Source organism: Mus pahari, chromosome 2, assembly GCF_900095145.1.
Source record: "Mus pahari chromosome 2, PAHARI_EIJ_v1.1, whole genome shotgun sequence".
Lineage (NCBI taxonomy): Eukaryota > Metazoa > Chordata > Mammalia > Rodentia > Muridae > Mus > Mus pahari.
In genome coordinates, this window is record NC_034591.1 from 161,460,663 (window position 1) to 161,475,478 (window position 14,816).

A 14,816-nucleotide genomic window follows, 5' to 3' on the forward strand; every position below is an offset into this window, starting at 1 on the left:
GTGGGAGAATTGGGTTCTGATGATGCCAAGTAACCTTGGTTTCTGTTGCTTATGTTCTTGAGCTTTCCTCCCACCATCTGATTATCACTATTGCTACCTGCCCTCCCTATATCTGACTCGAGTCTGTCCTTGCTGTGATCCTGGTTATGTCAGAACTCCTCAGAGTTCAGCTTTCTCTGTGATCCTGTGATTCTGTAATCCTGAGATCCTGGGTGTGTCAGAGCTCCTGGGAGTCAAGCTGCCTCTGGGACCCTGAGATCCTGGTGTGACCAAGTTCCTGGGATCCCAGGATCCTGGAATCCTGGGCAAGTTAGAGCACCTGAGAGTGGAGCTACTTCTGGGTGTTGTGGGACTGGCTGTGGATTTAGCACCCAAGGTCTGCTCAGGGCACCTCTGATCCTTTGATCCAGGACTTATTAGAGTGCCTGGGAGTGGAGCTTACTCTGGGTGTTGTAGGACTGGCTGCAGAGTTTGTGTCCAAGGTCTGTTTAGGGCACCCACTCAGACCAGAATAAACCTGTGTCACTGGTCGGACAAAATTCCTGGGTGCCTGGGTCCCACTGGTCCCAGTTACTTCCAGTGTTGGGGCAGATCTTGTGTCCTCTTCACTTCTGATCCTATGATCCTGGGCTTGCTTGCTTGATTATTTATTTATTTTTCATTTTTTTTTTAAAGACAATCACTGGGTGACTTGTAACTCACTACATAGACCAGGCTGGCCTCCAACACACAGAAAACCACCTGCCTTTTGAGTTAAAGGTGTGTGTTACCATGCCCAATAGAGAGCCTTTTTTTCCCTTCTTTTAAAGGTTATTTATTTATTTATTTATTTATTATGTGTGGTCATTTTGCCTTCGCGTATGTCCTTGCACTCATGCATGCCTGGTACCTGAGGAAGCCAGAAGAGGGCATTGTAACTCACATTACAGATGGTTGTGAGTTACCATATGGATGCTGGGAATAAACTAGGGTCCTCTAGAAGAGCAGTCACTGCTTTTAAGTGCTGAGCCACCCCTCCAGTCTTCCCTCTCCAACACATATCCACGTCCTTGACTCCATCTCATGATGTAACTAGTACTGTTCTGGTGACTGAGGCGGCTGCGTGCTCTCTCCCTGCCTGGAGATTGGTATTTTATCTGGAAACAGATGCACTCTGTTCACATGCTTTTTATAAAGAACTTAGTTTTTATTAAAAATTATCCCTCATATTAACCTTGGCTTCAAATTAGTAAAAGACCATTAAAAAAAGAAGGCTTAGAATGTTTAAATTGTTCTACCCAGAATTACCTATGTAATCTGTAGAGATCAATGAAAACTGAAAATGTGGAGTCCCCTTGCAGAATTTAATAAGAACTTAAGCCACCAGTGAATGATTGTACTTCCCAAAGCCTTTCCGGCTGAAAAATTACAGTTTAGAAACTTCTGCTGGCAAACTAATACATGCTTTATACTGTAAACCATCTTTGCCTATTGATACTTTATAAAGGTGTTACTTGTAAAGATGATTTTAAATCTGTGTGTGTGAGCCACAGGACTGTGCACGTGACTGCAGGTGCTCATGGAAGCCAGATCCTCTGAAGCAAGGGCTACTTAAGGTTATGAGCCTTTCTGCATTGGAATCCATTTCTGGTCCACTGCAAAAACAATACAAAAAAAGACAAGGTCAAAATTTAAATTCAAACAATCTAGTTCCAAAGGCCATTGGAACAAACAAACAAACAAACTGGTAGGGGGTGCAGGCACACTGTGCCATTTTGTTGTCCCCTGCCCCCAAGGCCTTTGCCTTTGGTGCTTGTTACTTTCTCTGTTGGATTTTCAGTCATTCAAGAAGTATAAAGCCTGCTAAAATGTTAAAGCCTTACCCTCAGAACCTAGGTGGTGATGGGAGAGAACCAAAGAACTAATTCCCTTAAACTGTTCTCTTAAACTGTGTGTGTGTGTGTGTGCGCACACACACACACACACACACACACACACAGAGTAATTAAAAAAATATATATGTAGTGTAAAGCTAGGTGTTATGCTATATTCCAGCAATTGGGAGACTGGAGCAGTATGATTGTAAAGAAAAAGGGCAGAAGAAGAAAGGAAGAAAATGGAAGAAAGAAAAAAATGGGCTGAAGAGGTGGAGAGGTGGTGCATTGATTGAGCAGGGACTACTCTTCCAAGGGACTAAGGTTCGGTTGCCAGCACCCACGAGGAAGCTCATTATTTCCGTAACTCCATGTCCTCTGCTGGCGCAGTGGGCAATACAGGCACATGGTGTGCTGAGATATGCAGGAAAACACCAATAAACATAAAATGCATAAATAAAAGGGAAAAGAGAAAACCGTCTTAGAGCAGCCATTAAAACAAGCAAACAAAATCAGAGCAGTATTCATAGACTGTGAGACTTGTAGGTCAGAGTCCCCATCATTCCACACCAGCCAACCAAGAGCCACAGCTTGGCCATCCCTTTGCCCCGTGCACTTCCGTTCGCAGGTTACACACTTCCCGTCCCGCCCCCTCCCGGCGGCGCTTGTCCGCTCCGGCTCGCCGTCCTTCATCATGGCGGCCGCTGCGCTGCAGCTGAGGCAGACCCTGAGCCCGGGAGCGCGCGGCCTGCGCACCTTCTCCTCAGTCGCCAGGCCCGCGGCTCCGAGAGCCGGCCCGCGTGAGTGTGGGTGCGCCGCCGCGGGCTGGGGACGGGAGCGGGGGGAGAAGGGAGGCCGCGCGCGCCGCGACCTTCCTGTGTTTCCCTGGAGGTCGTCGCGCGTCTCCACGAGTGCGTTCGCTGAGCCTGGCCCGCCGCAGGGGATCGGGGCGCGCTGCGGTGTGAGAGGCGGTGCAGGCGTGGGGCTGGAGGGGAAGCTGCGACGGGAGCCGCGTGCGACAGTGGGCAGCAGGAAAGGCCCGGCCGGGAGCGGGCACTGCCGCCACCAGGGCCTTCCCCGCCGCCTCTCCCGCAGCCCTGCTCACAGCACACCGCGCCTTCCCACTCCCTTGCTGAAAAAATCCACAAGTGATTTCCGGGTCAATTACAGATTACTTAATACATCACAGTGGCTCCTCGTAGTCCTGAGATGTGTCCCTCGCCAAGTTTTCGCTCTTTTATTCCCTTAAGTGTGTTAGGCAGAGTTGCAGAGGCTGCCAGTCTATCAAAGTTTTGAACTAGCGCGTAAACACAGGCAAACGGGAACAATAAAACTTACTATCACGAAGAAAAAGAAAGCAGAGTATTGAAAACGATAGGCTGTTGAAGAAGTGGCTATAAGGTAAGCTGAAATAGTGAGGAGAGACCTCCCAGAGGAAAAGAAGTTGGAGCAGTCACAACGATTTGAGAGAAGAGCGTTGTTCTTCTCAAAGAGGTTAGACGTGATCAAGGAAAAGAAAGGGACACCGGGGCAGAGCAGTTCAAGGAAAGGGTGGAGTGGCAATCCAAGATGTCAGAGTAGTGGGCTGAGCTTTAAGTATATGGGAGCGTTCGAGGATCACACTAGAATAGAGAAGTGACATGGTTTCTACTTGTGAAGGATCACTGGCATCTGTGTGGTGACTCACTTCAGTAGGGTGAGACTGCAAGACCTATTTGGAGGGTGTTGTATTCCTAGCAAGATGATGGTAACAGTGCAGAAGGTGGCTTGCCTCATAGGATGTAATTTGAGGATGAAGCCAAATAGGATTTACTGATGGATTTGATGTGGGCCTTGAAGATAAACCCTTTCCTGAGCCGTTGGATGAGTGTTAGTGCTGTTTAGAGGGATTAGAAACCCTTTGCCAAGCCTGTCTTGTGGAAGCACATTAAATATGGTTACCCTCTTCAGTTGTCCTTTTTTTCAATGTCAGCCATACTGAAACCGAGTTTGTTTACTTGTTTCTGGTGTCTGTGCTCTCTCTAATCTATAAGGTCAGATAAGAGGGGTATTTGGTGATGTGAACTAAATGCAGCTGTGGCCAGGTGTTTGGCACTGTAGGAATAATCATCTCAGTAGCAAGCGTCCCCTCGTGCTGTGAAGACCGAGTCTGGTGTTGCAGGCATTCCCGGTCTGCCTCACTCAGGACGGGATGATGCCCATTTCTTTGTAGATTCAGCCCCAAAGTGAATAGTACCATAAAAAGCTCATAGATTGTCCCACCATGGCAGGGACTAAGACTTCTTTTAGCAGTGTTTCTGATTCCTGAAATGTACTTGCATAACTCTACCTTCCGGCCAAGGTTTAGTATTTTGGAATACTCAGACTTCCATTATTGAAAGAGGAATTCCTCTTAGAAATTCAAGCAAACAAGCTCCACGTGCCCCAAGTTCACTTCAGGACCATGAACTGTGCCCAGTCAAAGCTCAGGCACCAAGTAGTTGGGGTTTCTAGAATTCTCCCATCACCCACTAGGGCTGCCTCTCTTCTCACACTCTAGAGTTCGTTATGAAATTTTTAACCTGATTTGAGGTTTTCTTAATGAAAACATCCTTCAAGGCATAGATTGTCAACCTCAAGAACAAAATGTATAATCAATGTCATAGTCTAGCTGAGAGGCAAGTACTGCCTTGAAAGTCTATTTTTCTAAAACCCACAGGATGAAATGTTACTAAGTTGTAAAAGTATGGACCCCTTCATGAATCTGTCTGTCATCCGTGTGCAGGACTGTGCTAATCTTTGCATTGACCTAGTTTTGGCATGTGGCCTGCCGAAGCATTCTCTGCTGTCTTCAGATATTCTCCCACCTGGCTGTTTCTATAACTACCTTTCATTGGCTCCCAGTCTACAGCTTTAAGTGTGTGTCTTCTAGGAGATATTGCCCACTTCTTATTCAGTGTTCTCCAGAGAGAATCACACCTGTGGAGTGGATGGATGGGTGTTGGGTATTGCTGTGACAGACTTGACCACATTTTAGGGAGGATTGTGGAAGGACTTTGGAACTTTGGAACAGAAGTGCCATTGAGTGTTAAGAGCTCGGTGGGCTGTTTTGTCAAAGCTTAGAATAAGATAAGAATGTTGAGAGCAGTGCAGAGATGAAGCCTGACTCATGAAGTTTCTGAGGGAAGCAAAGATACTAACTGGGCCATCTGTGTCAAGAATCTGTGGTTCTGGTCAGCTGGAGCTGAAGAATCAGCTGTGATTCACAAGGGACAAGAACCACTAAAATAAAACCTTTGTTTTCCTGGAACGGTTGTTGCTGAGCTGGGAAATTAGCCGTGATTAAGAAGAGACCGGCATCACTGAGGTGAAGTCCGAGAAGTGTGTCTCAGAGTCATCTCAGAGATGTTGTGTTCCAGATGTGGCCAGAGTTGTCGTTCAACTGAGCAGCTGAACTTAATAGCATAAGGTGGTACTGGTTTTGACAGCATGAGGGGCTTACGGAGAGCAGCTGAGGCTTGGCACTGTGAGAGGCCAGCAGAGGCCATTGAAGGTGCAGCTGGAGCAGCATTGGAAGTGCCAGGTTTAAGGGGTCGTGGAGAAAACTTGAGGTTTTACACCAGGAAGATAGCCCAGAGGCAGTTGGAGAAAGTGCAACCCAGTTGCAGCAGGAGACCCTAGATATTTTGGAGATGCCAATACCACGAGATGACCACCAAGAGCAGACAGTAGCACTTGTGAAGTGGAGCTGCCTGGGCATAGAAGACAGTCTGCGTGTGTTGCAGAGGGGGGAGCCAGAGAGGTGACCCCAGCCTTTTGGAGCAGCCCAGAAGATCATGAGTGAGTCCCAGATAATTGAATGTTGCGTTGTGTATACTTTTAGAGTTTGGTTTTGCTTTGTTCAGATTGTGACTGTGCCCTGATTCTTCCCTCTTGAAGTAAGAAAGTGGTTAACTTTGATTTAACAGAAGCCCTCATCTAAGGGACTAAATTTTAAAGAGATTTTAGATTTTAAAAGAAACTTTGGATTTTCAAAAGACTGAATTTTAAAGTGTTTAAGTTTGTAAAGACTGGGACTTTTAAAGTTTGTCAAATGTTTTATATTGTGGTTTTGATGTTGTTGTCTTGGGGATGAACAAGAAGGAAAGGTTATAGCTTAATAGTGATACTTTTGTGTGTTAAGTTGACAGGGGGTGAATTGTCCTGGTTAGTTTCATATCAGCTTGACACAAGGTAGAGTCATCTCAAAGGGGGGAACCTCTGTTGAGAAAATGACTCCATAGGTTCCAGTTATAGGGCATTTTCTTAATTAGTGATTGATGGGGAAGGCTCAGCTCATTGTGGTGCCTTGGGCTGGTAGTCCTGGGTTCTATAAGAAAGCAGGCTGAGTAAGCCAGTAAGCAGCTTTCCTTCAAGGCCTCTGCATCAGCATCTGCCTCCAGCATCCTGTCTTGTTCAAGTTCCTGTTGTGACTTCATTCAATGATGGACTATGATGTGGAAGTGTAAGCCAAATAAACTACCTTTCCAAGTTGCTTTTTGGTTATGGTGTTTCATTGCAGCAATAGAAAACCTAACCAGGACAGGTAATAAACTGAAAAGGGATTCCCTAGGAGACTTGATTCTCATAGTTGGGAAAGTAGAGACATCTCATGACAGACCACCTGCAGGCTAGCAGCACAGGTGTCAGCCATGGGGCCAGGCCGTCTGCAGGCTATAGACTGCAGCAACAATACTGAGAGCAAAAGCTGTGTTGTACTCAGTACTGTGTTCCTGGTTTGTGATGAACAGTAGCCCTCGATTTTTGAAAGAATGAGCATTGTGGGATGAACAGAAATATGTCAGATGAAGAAACAGAGTAGGGACAGGGAAGGAGAAGAACCAGGATCATGGGAACTGTGTTCCAGGCAGAGAACAGAGTTTATCGTTGGAGACAGGGCTGGGGTCATGGCTTGTTACTGAAAGCTCCTTGCAGCTGTGGAGCTCTTAAAGGTAAGGCTGGAGACAGTGGACCAAAACATGAGGAATCTTGCGTGCTATGCTGCATTCACCTTATCTTGTCCTTTGATTTTCTTGACTAAAAGTGGCCTCTAAAAAAAACCAGTAATACTTTTATTTGTCATAGTGAGTAAGGCTAAGTAAGTGATAAGGAGTAGTCTAGGATAATCTATGAAGAATTTCTTAGTGTTGCTGTTTCTACAGCAAAGCATTTGTTTAACTATGATAGAAGTACTTTTGGTATGTGAAGACTCCAACCACTTCTACAGTCCTGTGACTTAAATGTTCTGTTCATGAGTTTTGTTATTGATAATTTTTATCATTGGACATTTCAAATCAGCTATCTTTAAAGATTCAGAAAACTTTCACTAGTTATTGTCAGAAAATGAACTTACTGTACTATGAAGCTTGGAATTAGAGAAAATACTTTCTTAGCTGGGTATGGATGTTGCACTGCAATTGCACTTGGGAGACCGAGGCAGGAGGGTTGCAGCAAGTTAAGAACCAGCCTGGGCTACAGACTCTGAAGGAAGAGGATGTATATCTTTAGATGATGAGTTCACTGTATCATAATTGCCATGGAGTTTTCTTTATCCCCCTTATTCAAAACTTGAAGAAAGCAGGTTATTGTTCCATTTTCATGTTATTAAATATCTTAAGTTATGTTAGAACTGTAAGCCAGTGATTTTGAACAATGGTTCACTATAAATTCTTGTCTTTTAGGTACGGTATCCAGAAGTGAAAGGCCGATGAGGAGAAAGGTACACGTGAATTTATTTACTCTGCTCTATTCTAATGGTTTCTAAAGCCCTGAGGCGAGGTGGAGGCTGTGCCCAGAGGAGGCTTCACAATCTCTCGGGCAGCTCCCAGTCCTTGCTAGGAGTCAGCCTTCAAATCATCAGCTCTAGAAAGCAGACTCCCTCAGACACACCAGAAAGCAGGTGCTCCCAGGACACAGACTGCTTGATGATGCTTTCAGTGGTCAGCACTATTCCTACCAGTCTTTATCCTCTGGGCATCGTTAGGAGTTCAGGTCAGTTGATGAGCATGGAGTCCAAGGCCCAGGCCGTGGTTACCTAGGGCAGTCATTTTCAGAGGGATATTTCCCACTTTGGGACATGTACCACCCTGATGTTGAAATTTAGATGGCATGACTAAATTTTGCCAGTCTAACCCTACCTTTACAAAGTATTTACTTTTATTTACTAATGTGTATTTGTGTATGCGTAAGTTTATGCATACCAGTCGGGTGCCTGTGCAGGCCAGAAGAGGACATAAGACTCCCGGAACTGCAGCTACAAGTGGTTCTGATGTGGGCGATAGGGACAGAACTTGGGTCCTTTGCAAGAACAGTAAATGCTCTCAACCACTGAGCCATGCTTACCCTAAATCCTAGCTTCTATATGGGGCCATCCCCTTCTATCTAACACTTTAAAATACACATGTGTGTTAATTAGATTGGCTAGGCTGTCAAGTCATTTATCTCTGGGCCTAGGAGAGGTTATGCATTTTAAAACCTGTTTAACCTTCATTAATTTATCTCAAATGCTTGCTCTTTATTTTTTTAAAAATTTAAATTGCATGTAATTATGTGTGAGAATGTTTGTTGTGTGTGTGAATGTGTGCATGTGTGCACGCTGCGGCATATGTGTGGAGCTCAGAGGACAACTTTGAGGAGTCAGTGCTCTCTACTGTGTGCGTCTCAGGACCGAACTCAGAATGTCAGGCTTGCTGGCGCACACCTTTACTTGCTGAGCTATCTCACAGGCCTGTAAATGTTTACACTGTCGTATCTTCCTTATTCCCAAGTTCCTCCCCACTACCCCAGACCTACTGCCATGGCTTCCTCCCCCTTTTGAGGCAGGGACTCCTATAGCCCATGATGGCCTCAAACTTGCTCTGTAAGATGTATGTATGACCTAGAACTTTAAAAAAAAAAAGTTTAAAGATGTATTCATTTTTATTTTATCTATATGAGTGTTTTGCCTGTGTGTGTGTATGTGCACTATGTATGTGCCTAGTATCCAGGGACGCTATAAGAGGGTATCAGATTGCCTGACATTGGAGTTACAGACTGTTGTGAGCCACCATGTGGGTGCTGGGAACTGAACCTAAGTTCTCGTTGAGAGCAGCAAGTGCTCTTAACTGTTGAGCCATTTCTCCAGCCCCCGACTTAGAACTTCTGACCACTTCCCAGCAGCTGGCATTTTAGGTGTGCACTACCATACCTAGTTGCTGGGGTCTAATCCAGGCCTTTGTGCATGCTAAGCAGCACCCTGCCACCTGACCATGTCCCCAGCCCTGTCTGTCCCCAGCCCTGTCTGTAAGTTCTTAACACTTCCTCATGTTTGATTTACATCATGGATGTAAGTTTAAAACTTCATAAATTAATTAATCCTTGTGAAGGAACTGTGACATTAAAGGAGCTCTTGTCATCATTTGAAGCAGCTGTGCAGAAATTTATGCTGAGTTAGTGTTTATTACTCGAACAACAGATTTGTTGGAAATTGGCGTATTTTACTTACTACTGTTTGTGTGTGGTGTGGGGGCACATGTGTGTATGGTGTGTGGAGGTCAGACGAGGGTCAAATTCAGATTGCTAGTTGTGCACAGCAAGGACCTTTCTCAGTTCCTTGTAGTCTTTGAAATATGGTTTTGTATAGGGTAGTTCAACTTTTATGTATTTTAATTACAGATTTTGTCATAAAATTAAAGAATGTTTATATTGAAAGATTTTAAATATGTCATGTTTCTTAGGCACTACCTCCTAGGACGGAGAAGATGGATGTTGATCAGGACTGGCCCAGTGTTTACCCCACTGCCGCACCGTTTAAACCCTCAGCTGTTCCTCTACCTGTTCGAATGGGATATCCAGTAAAGAAGGGTGTGCCCTTGGCAAAGGAAGGGAATCTAGAGCTTTTAAAGGTAAGTGGTGGGATCAGGGCTCAGCCAGCTCCTCAGGAGTGCTTATCCCTGACCCACCCCATCCCTTGTGTGAAACATCCAGTAGAGAGAGCAGCACATTATGTTTTAGATCTCTATTTCAGGTAATGATAGACTTTGCTCATGGTAAAGAAGACTTAGAGTCATAGGCATTTAGTAAAGATTGGTCAATCCTGTGGCTTCTGGTGGCCTTTTCTATTGTAACGTTCAAGTGTAACTAAGGAGGGGAAAATCAACTGACTCTGAAGATCAGGAAGCACAGGTTCCACACAGACCCATTGAGACCGTCATACCCAGAGTGGCCTTGAACTCAGCATCTTTCTTCTGCTTCTGCTCCCCCCTCCCAGGTGCCAGAATTATAAAAATTTGCTAAAAGAAAGGAGGAGCAGAGCAGGGAAAGGGGTGCCCTACAAAGTGGGTGAGTGTGAACTGCCAGGGAAAGGGGTGCCCTACAAAGTGGATGAGTGTGAATTGCCAGGGAAAGGGGTGTCCTACAAAGTGGGGTGAGTGTGAACTGCCAGGGAGAGCATTTCCAGAGACAGGAAGGCGAACACTGATAGAAACCGGTCTTTAGAGGAAGAGACCTTAGTATAAAGCCATCTGTCCCTGAGGTGGTGGCACTGAGCATACTCACAGCCTCAGCAACATCAGCGATTATTTTTCCCTTTTGTGATCCCAAGCCTTATATTTTTATGTTTCAAAATAAAAGAATAACAGCAAAAAAAAAAAAAAAAAAAGCCACCCATCCCATAATGCCAGTGTGTTGTTCCTCTTTTTCACTGGATTTTAAGTAAATATTTTCTGATCAATATTCAAAATTCATGGCATAGTTTGTAGAGTAGCTTTCTGCTTTTTAGTTTTTCTTTCCAAATGAGTTTAAGATAAATTACTTTTTGCTTGCTTAACATTATTATATAAAGTATGCTGGTAGGGGCTGGAGAGTGGATCAGCAGTTAGGAGCACTGGCTGCTCTTCCAGAGGACCTGAGCTTGATTCCCAGCACCCACATGGTGGCTCATGACCATCTGTAACTCCAGTCCCAGGGGATTCAAAGCTTACTTCTGACTTTACTCCTCCAGCACCAGGCATGTACAGTACAAATATATACATGCAGGCAAAACATTTGTATTCATAAAAAAGAAAATTAAAAAAAAAAAGCACTTAAATAATTTTTAAAACTATGCTGGCAACAGTTTCTTATTGAAGGAATCAAATCTTTGACCTTTCCTAAATTTTGCTTGACTTTGTGCTACACCATGTCAGTGTATTCCTTACTTTATTAAACTGGTTAAGAGCTTGCATGGTGGGACATCCTCGCAACACCAGCACGTGGGAGGCTGAGGCAGAAGGATCAGGTGTTCATAACAAGTTCCAGGCTATCCTGGACTATAGGAGACCGTTTCTCAAAAAATAAATTAATTAATAAATAGAATCAATGATTTAGTCAAGATTTTGCTAGCTTTGTCCATTCAGTTTATAAAGTATTTATTACGTGCAAAGTAAAAATAATATACCAGGTTTCTTGAAGAATTGTGTGATTGACAGATTGCCGCCCTTAATGCTCTCAGAACCATTATTATTATTATTCCTTTCATCTTTGAGACTATATTGCTGTGTGGTCCCAGATGACCTTGTTGTTATGATCTTCCTGTCTCAGCGTTCCTGAATGCTGGAATTGCAAGTGTGAGCTAACGCATGCTGCACGCCTTCAGTTTCATTCTGCAGCTGTACTTGAATGTTGTAGGTGCACGGCATAAAGAGTGTTATGAAAGGGTTGGTTCTTTAACATGGTTGCTCTTACAAGACAACGGGCTGTCGGACTCCAGCATGTCCATACTGGATCTACTTCTGGTCCTGATACCTGTGCTTAGATCTGATGCTATAGAAGAGCTGTCACTGTCATGTTTTATTTAGATGACTCATTGGGCCTAGGTTTAGTTTATAGGAATATGATCCTTTTCATGTGTTTCTGGCATAGCTGGCATAGTGATGGGTGCCTGGAGTCCCAGCCACTCACGAGACTGAAGCAGGAAGGCCACGTGAGCTTATAAGATTAAAATTATCCAGGAAACATAGTGAGACTCTAGGTGGTAGGGATTAGGGGAAGAGAAATTTGGCTGTAATTTATCCTTTTAAAACATCTCTGTTTTAGATCCCAAATTTTCTGCATTTGACTCCTGTGGCAATTAAAAGGCACTGTGCAGCGCTGAAAGGTACGTTTTCTTCTGGGAACATACAGCAAAGGGTCTCAGGCCTAAGGAGATGCGTCATGTTCTGAGTCTCTGTCTCTTTTTCCGTTAATTTTGACTTGTTGATAGGGTCTTGTTCTTGTTTGCTAGGTAGCCCAGGTTGGCCTGGATATTGCCCAAGCTAACCCAAAATTCATAGTACCCCTAACTCAGCCTGTTAAATGCTAGGGCTCCAGGAGGTCACCACTTTCCTGCCTCTCTCTATTAAACAAAGCTTTGTTCATTGTTCAAGATGTTAAGTGTATAAGCAATTTATGTTTGTTAATATTACCATGGTCTTGTGTGTGGATGTTTTTACCTGCATGTATATTTGTGCACCATATGCATGCAAGGAGGACAGAAAGGGGTCTCAGATCTCCTGAAGTTAGAGTTAGAGTGGTTGTCAGCCACCACTGGGTACTGGGAATCAAACCTAGGTCCTTCCCTTTGGAAGAACAGCCAGTGCTCTTAACTGCAAAGCCACTATCTCTAAGCCATTTTACAAATATTTTTTTTTCCTGAATACTATAAGATCATAAAAAATAAATAGGTTGAAACGGAGGTGTAGTTATGCACCCTGTAATCCTTACTCTCAGTAGGATGAGCTGAGAGGGTGGACAGTTTGAAGCTAGCCTGGACTATCTGACTATCAAAAAACCAAACTAACAAGCAAGACAAAAAAAACAAAAACCAAAGCCACCTATATTTTTCCCTTACCAGATGGTAGACCCTGTTCCCCGCTCCATTCACATTACGAGATAAACATCGTCATGGATATTTAATGGGTGTGCAGTAGCAGAAACCAGCGACCGCTATTATTGTAAGAGTGTGAGGCTCAGGGTGACTTGAGTTTGGTGCTGTTTATATTGTGTACTGCCCTTTCCACTGGAGTGGACTAACACGTTTATGGAAGTTGCCAAATGAATCTAAGAAGCCACTGTGAATCTTTCCTAAAATACTGTTCTGCAGGTCAGTACATTCATCTATCCCAAAACTGACTTGCTACATTGTATCACGTCGTTGGTCATCCTATATATTGTTCCTTCTGTAAAGTGGCTGAGTTCAAATGTGAAGGTATATCATTTAAAAACACATAATTTGCTTATCTTTGAACACTTTATACATGCATGCAATATAATTTTGTCATATTCACCCTAATCCCACCATGATACACCTTCCAGCCCCAAGTTCATAACCTATTTGTTTATTTATTTATTAGATGACCTGTTGAATTCATTTTGTTCTGCCCATATATTCATGAGTGTGAGGGTCACCCACACACTGTAGCATGGGTAAGGAAATCTGATTCCCCAAGAAAACACAGGCTACCAATAGCTCCTCAGCTAGGGGTGGGGACTTAGTCCCTCCCCACTCCCCATGACTAGCGTGATCTTGTGTGGGCAGCCACAGCCGCTGAGAGTTTGTGAGCACAGCAGTTCTTTTCGTGTCCAGAGGGCAGTTTCAGTCTGCTTTTCCCTGACCTTGGCTTTTTCAGCATTCCCACCCCATCTGCTATGATGGTGGATAAGTCTTGGGGTGGGGTGGGGTGGGACTGCACTGTCCATGTCCCACTGATAGCTGAGCTGAGCAGAGCATCCCACAGACAGACACTTAGCCAGTTGTGAATTTGACTTAACCACTGTCCCCTGCACAGTGCTGCTTTGATGTGGTCCTAGAGCTTGCCTAGTTTATTGGTATAGAGATGTGGATGCGGAGGGCAGTTTAACATTGTGTCCTTTAGCCAGATCATAGCAGTTCACCCTGGGTCCTGTGAGGTCCCCACTCAGGGGTTCTTGACCAGGTTTAAGTATGGGCATGTGTTTCCTCCTATGGAACAGACCTGAAATCCAATCAGAAAGTAGTTACCTACATAATGCCTGTTGCCACATCATTTGTTACTGTAACTTGTGGCTTATAGTTGGGCAAGACTGTTGATGATTTTTACCCCAGCTGCCTGTGTAGCAACTTCTGGAATTGTGCTAACTACCCATTGGGGAGAAAGCTTCCTGGTTGGTACCCATGTGGCTTCTTCATGTCCTGTGATCACGTTGTCTTCAGCAATACCGTCTTCCTTTCAAGTTCTGATGGTTAACCAAGAGTAGTAGCAATTGCTGCCCTGTTTTAGAGGTCTCCAGATACCCAACAATCTGGGCAGGTGTCCCACAGACACCAAGACTTGACAGGCCACCGAGCCATGATTCTTGCTTGTAGGCAGGGTGAGGACTTGTTGAGTTAGAGAAAGCACTTGTGTAGACTGGAGAGAACACTGCAGTTTTGTCAATGGATTTAAATGACCGAGGCTCAGACTTAACCGTGCAGGCAGATGCTGGATAGCAGTGTGATCAGTAGGGCCAGCAACGGGCTACTACATAGCAAAGAGCTATCCTGGAGTTGGGTTTTTTTTTTCTTTAATTGTTTTGAGACAGGTCTTGTTATGTGACCCAGGTTGATCCGAAAGTTGCTGTGTAGGACAAACTGGCCTCTACCATGCAGCATTCAGTCTTTCTGCCTCCAGAGTGTTGGGATTACAGGTTTGACTTGGTTGATTGTTTTAGAACATTGACAAAAAGTGATTTTGTGTGTGAGTGTGTGTCTGTGAGTGTGTGTGTGTGTGTGTGTGTGTGTGTGTGTGTGTGCATGCATGCATGTGTTAGGGCAGGTGCTTGCTGTGGTGTGTGTATGTGTGTGTGTGTGCGCGCGTGCGCGTGTGTGAGCATGCATGTGTTAGGGCAGATGCTTGCTGTGGTGTGTGCGTGTGTGCATGTATGTGTTAGGGCAGATGCTTGCTGTGGTGTGTGTGTGTGTGTGTGTGTGCG

The 14,816-nt window shown here is 44.5% G+C and overlaps 1 protein-coding gene across 2 annotated transcripts in view; it reads left to right on the forward strand.

Annotated features, from left to right (window-relative positions):
* The first annotated feature begins 2,528 nt into the window (after positions 1-2,528).
* Positions 2,529-14,816, forward strand: part of Mrps35 (mitochondrial ribosomal protein S35) — a 29,065-nt gene continuing 16,777 nt past the window's right edge. The window contains exons 1-4 of one of the 2 annotated variants that reach the window (XM_021191295.1): positions 2,529-2,653; positions 7,553-7,590; positions 9,587-9,754; positions 11,925-11,985. In XM_021191295.1, the coding sequence (XP_021046954.1) occupies positions 2,548-2,653; positions 7,553-7,590; positions 9,587-9,754; positions 11,925-11,985 (373 nt within the window). In that variant the 5' untranslated portion in view covers positions 2,529-2,547. Of the gene's footprint in view, positions 2,654-2,968; positions 3,255-7,552; positions 7,591-9,586; positions 9,755-11,924; positions 11,986-14,816 lie in introns of those variants that run through there. The other variant, XM_029535535.1, reaches the window with a different exon arrangement.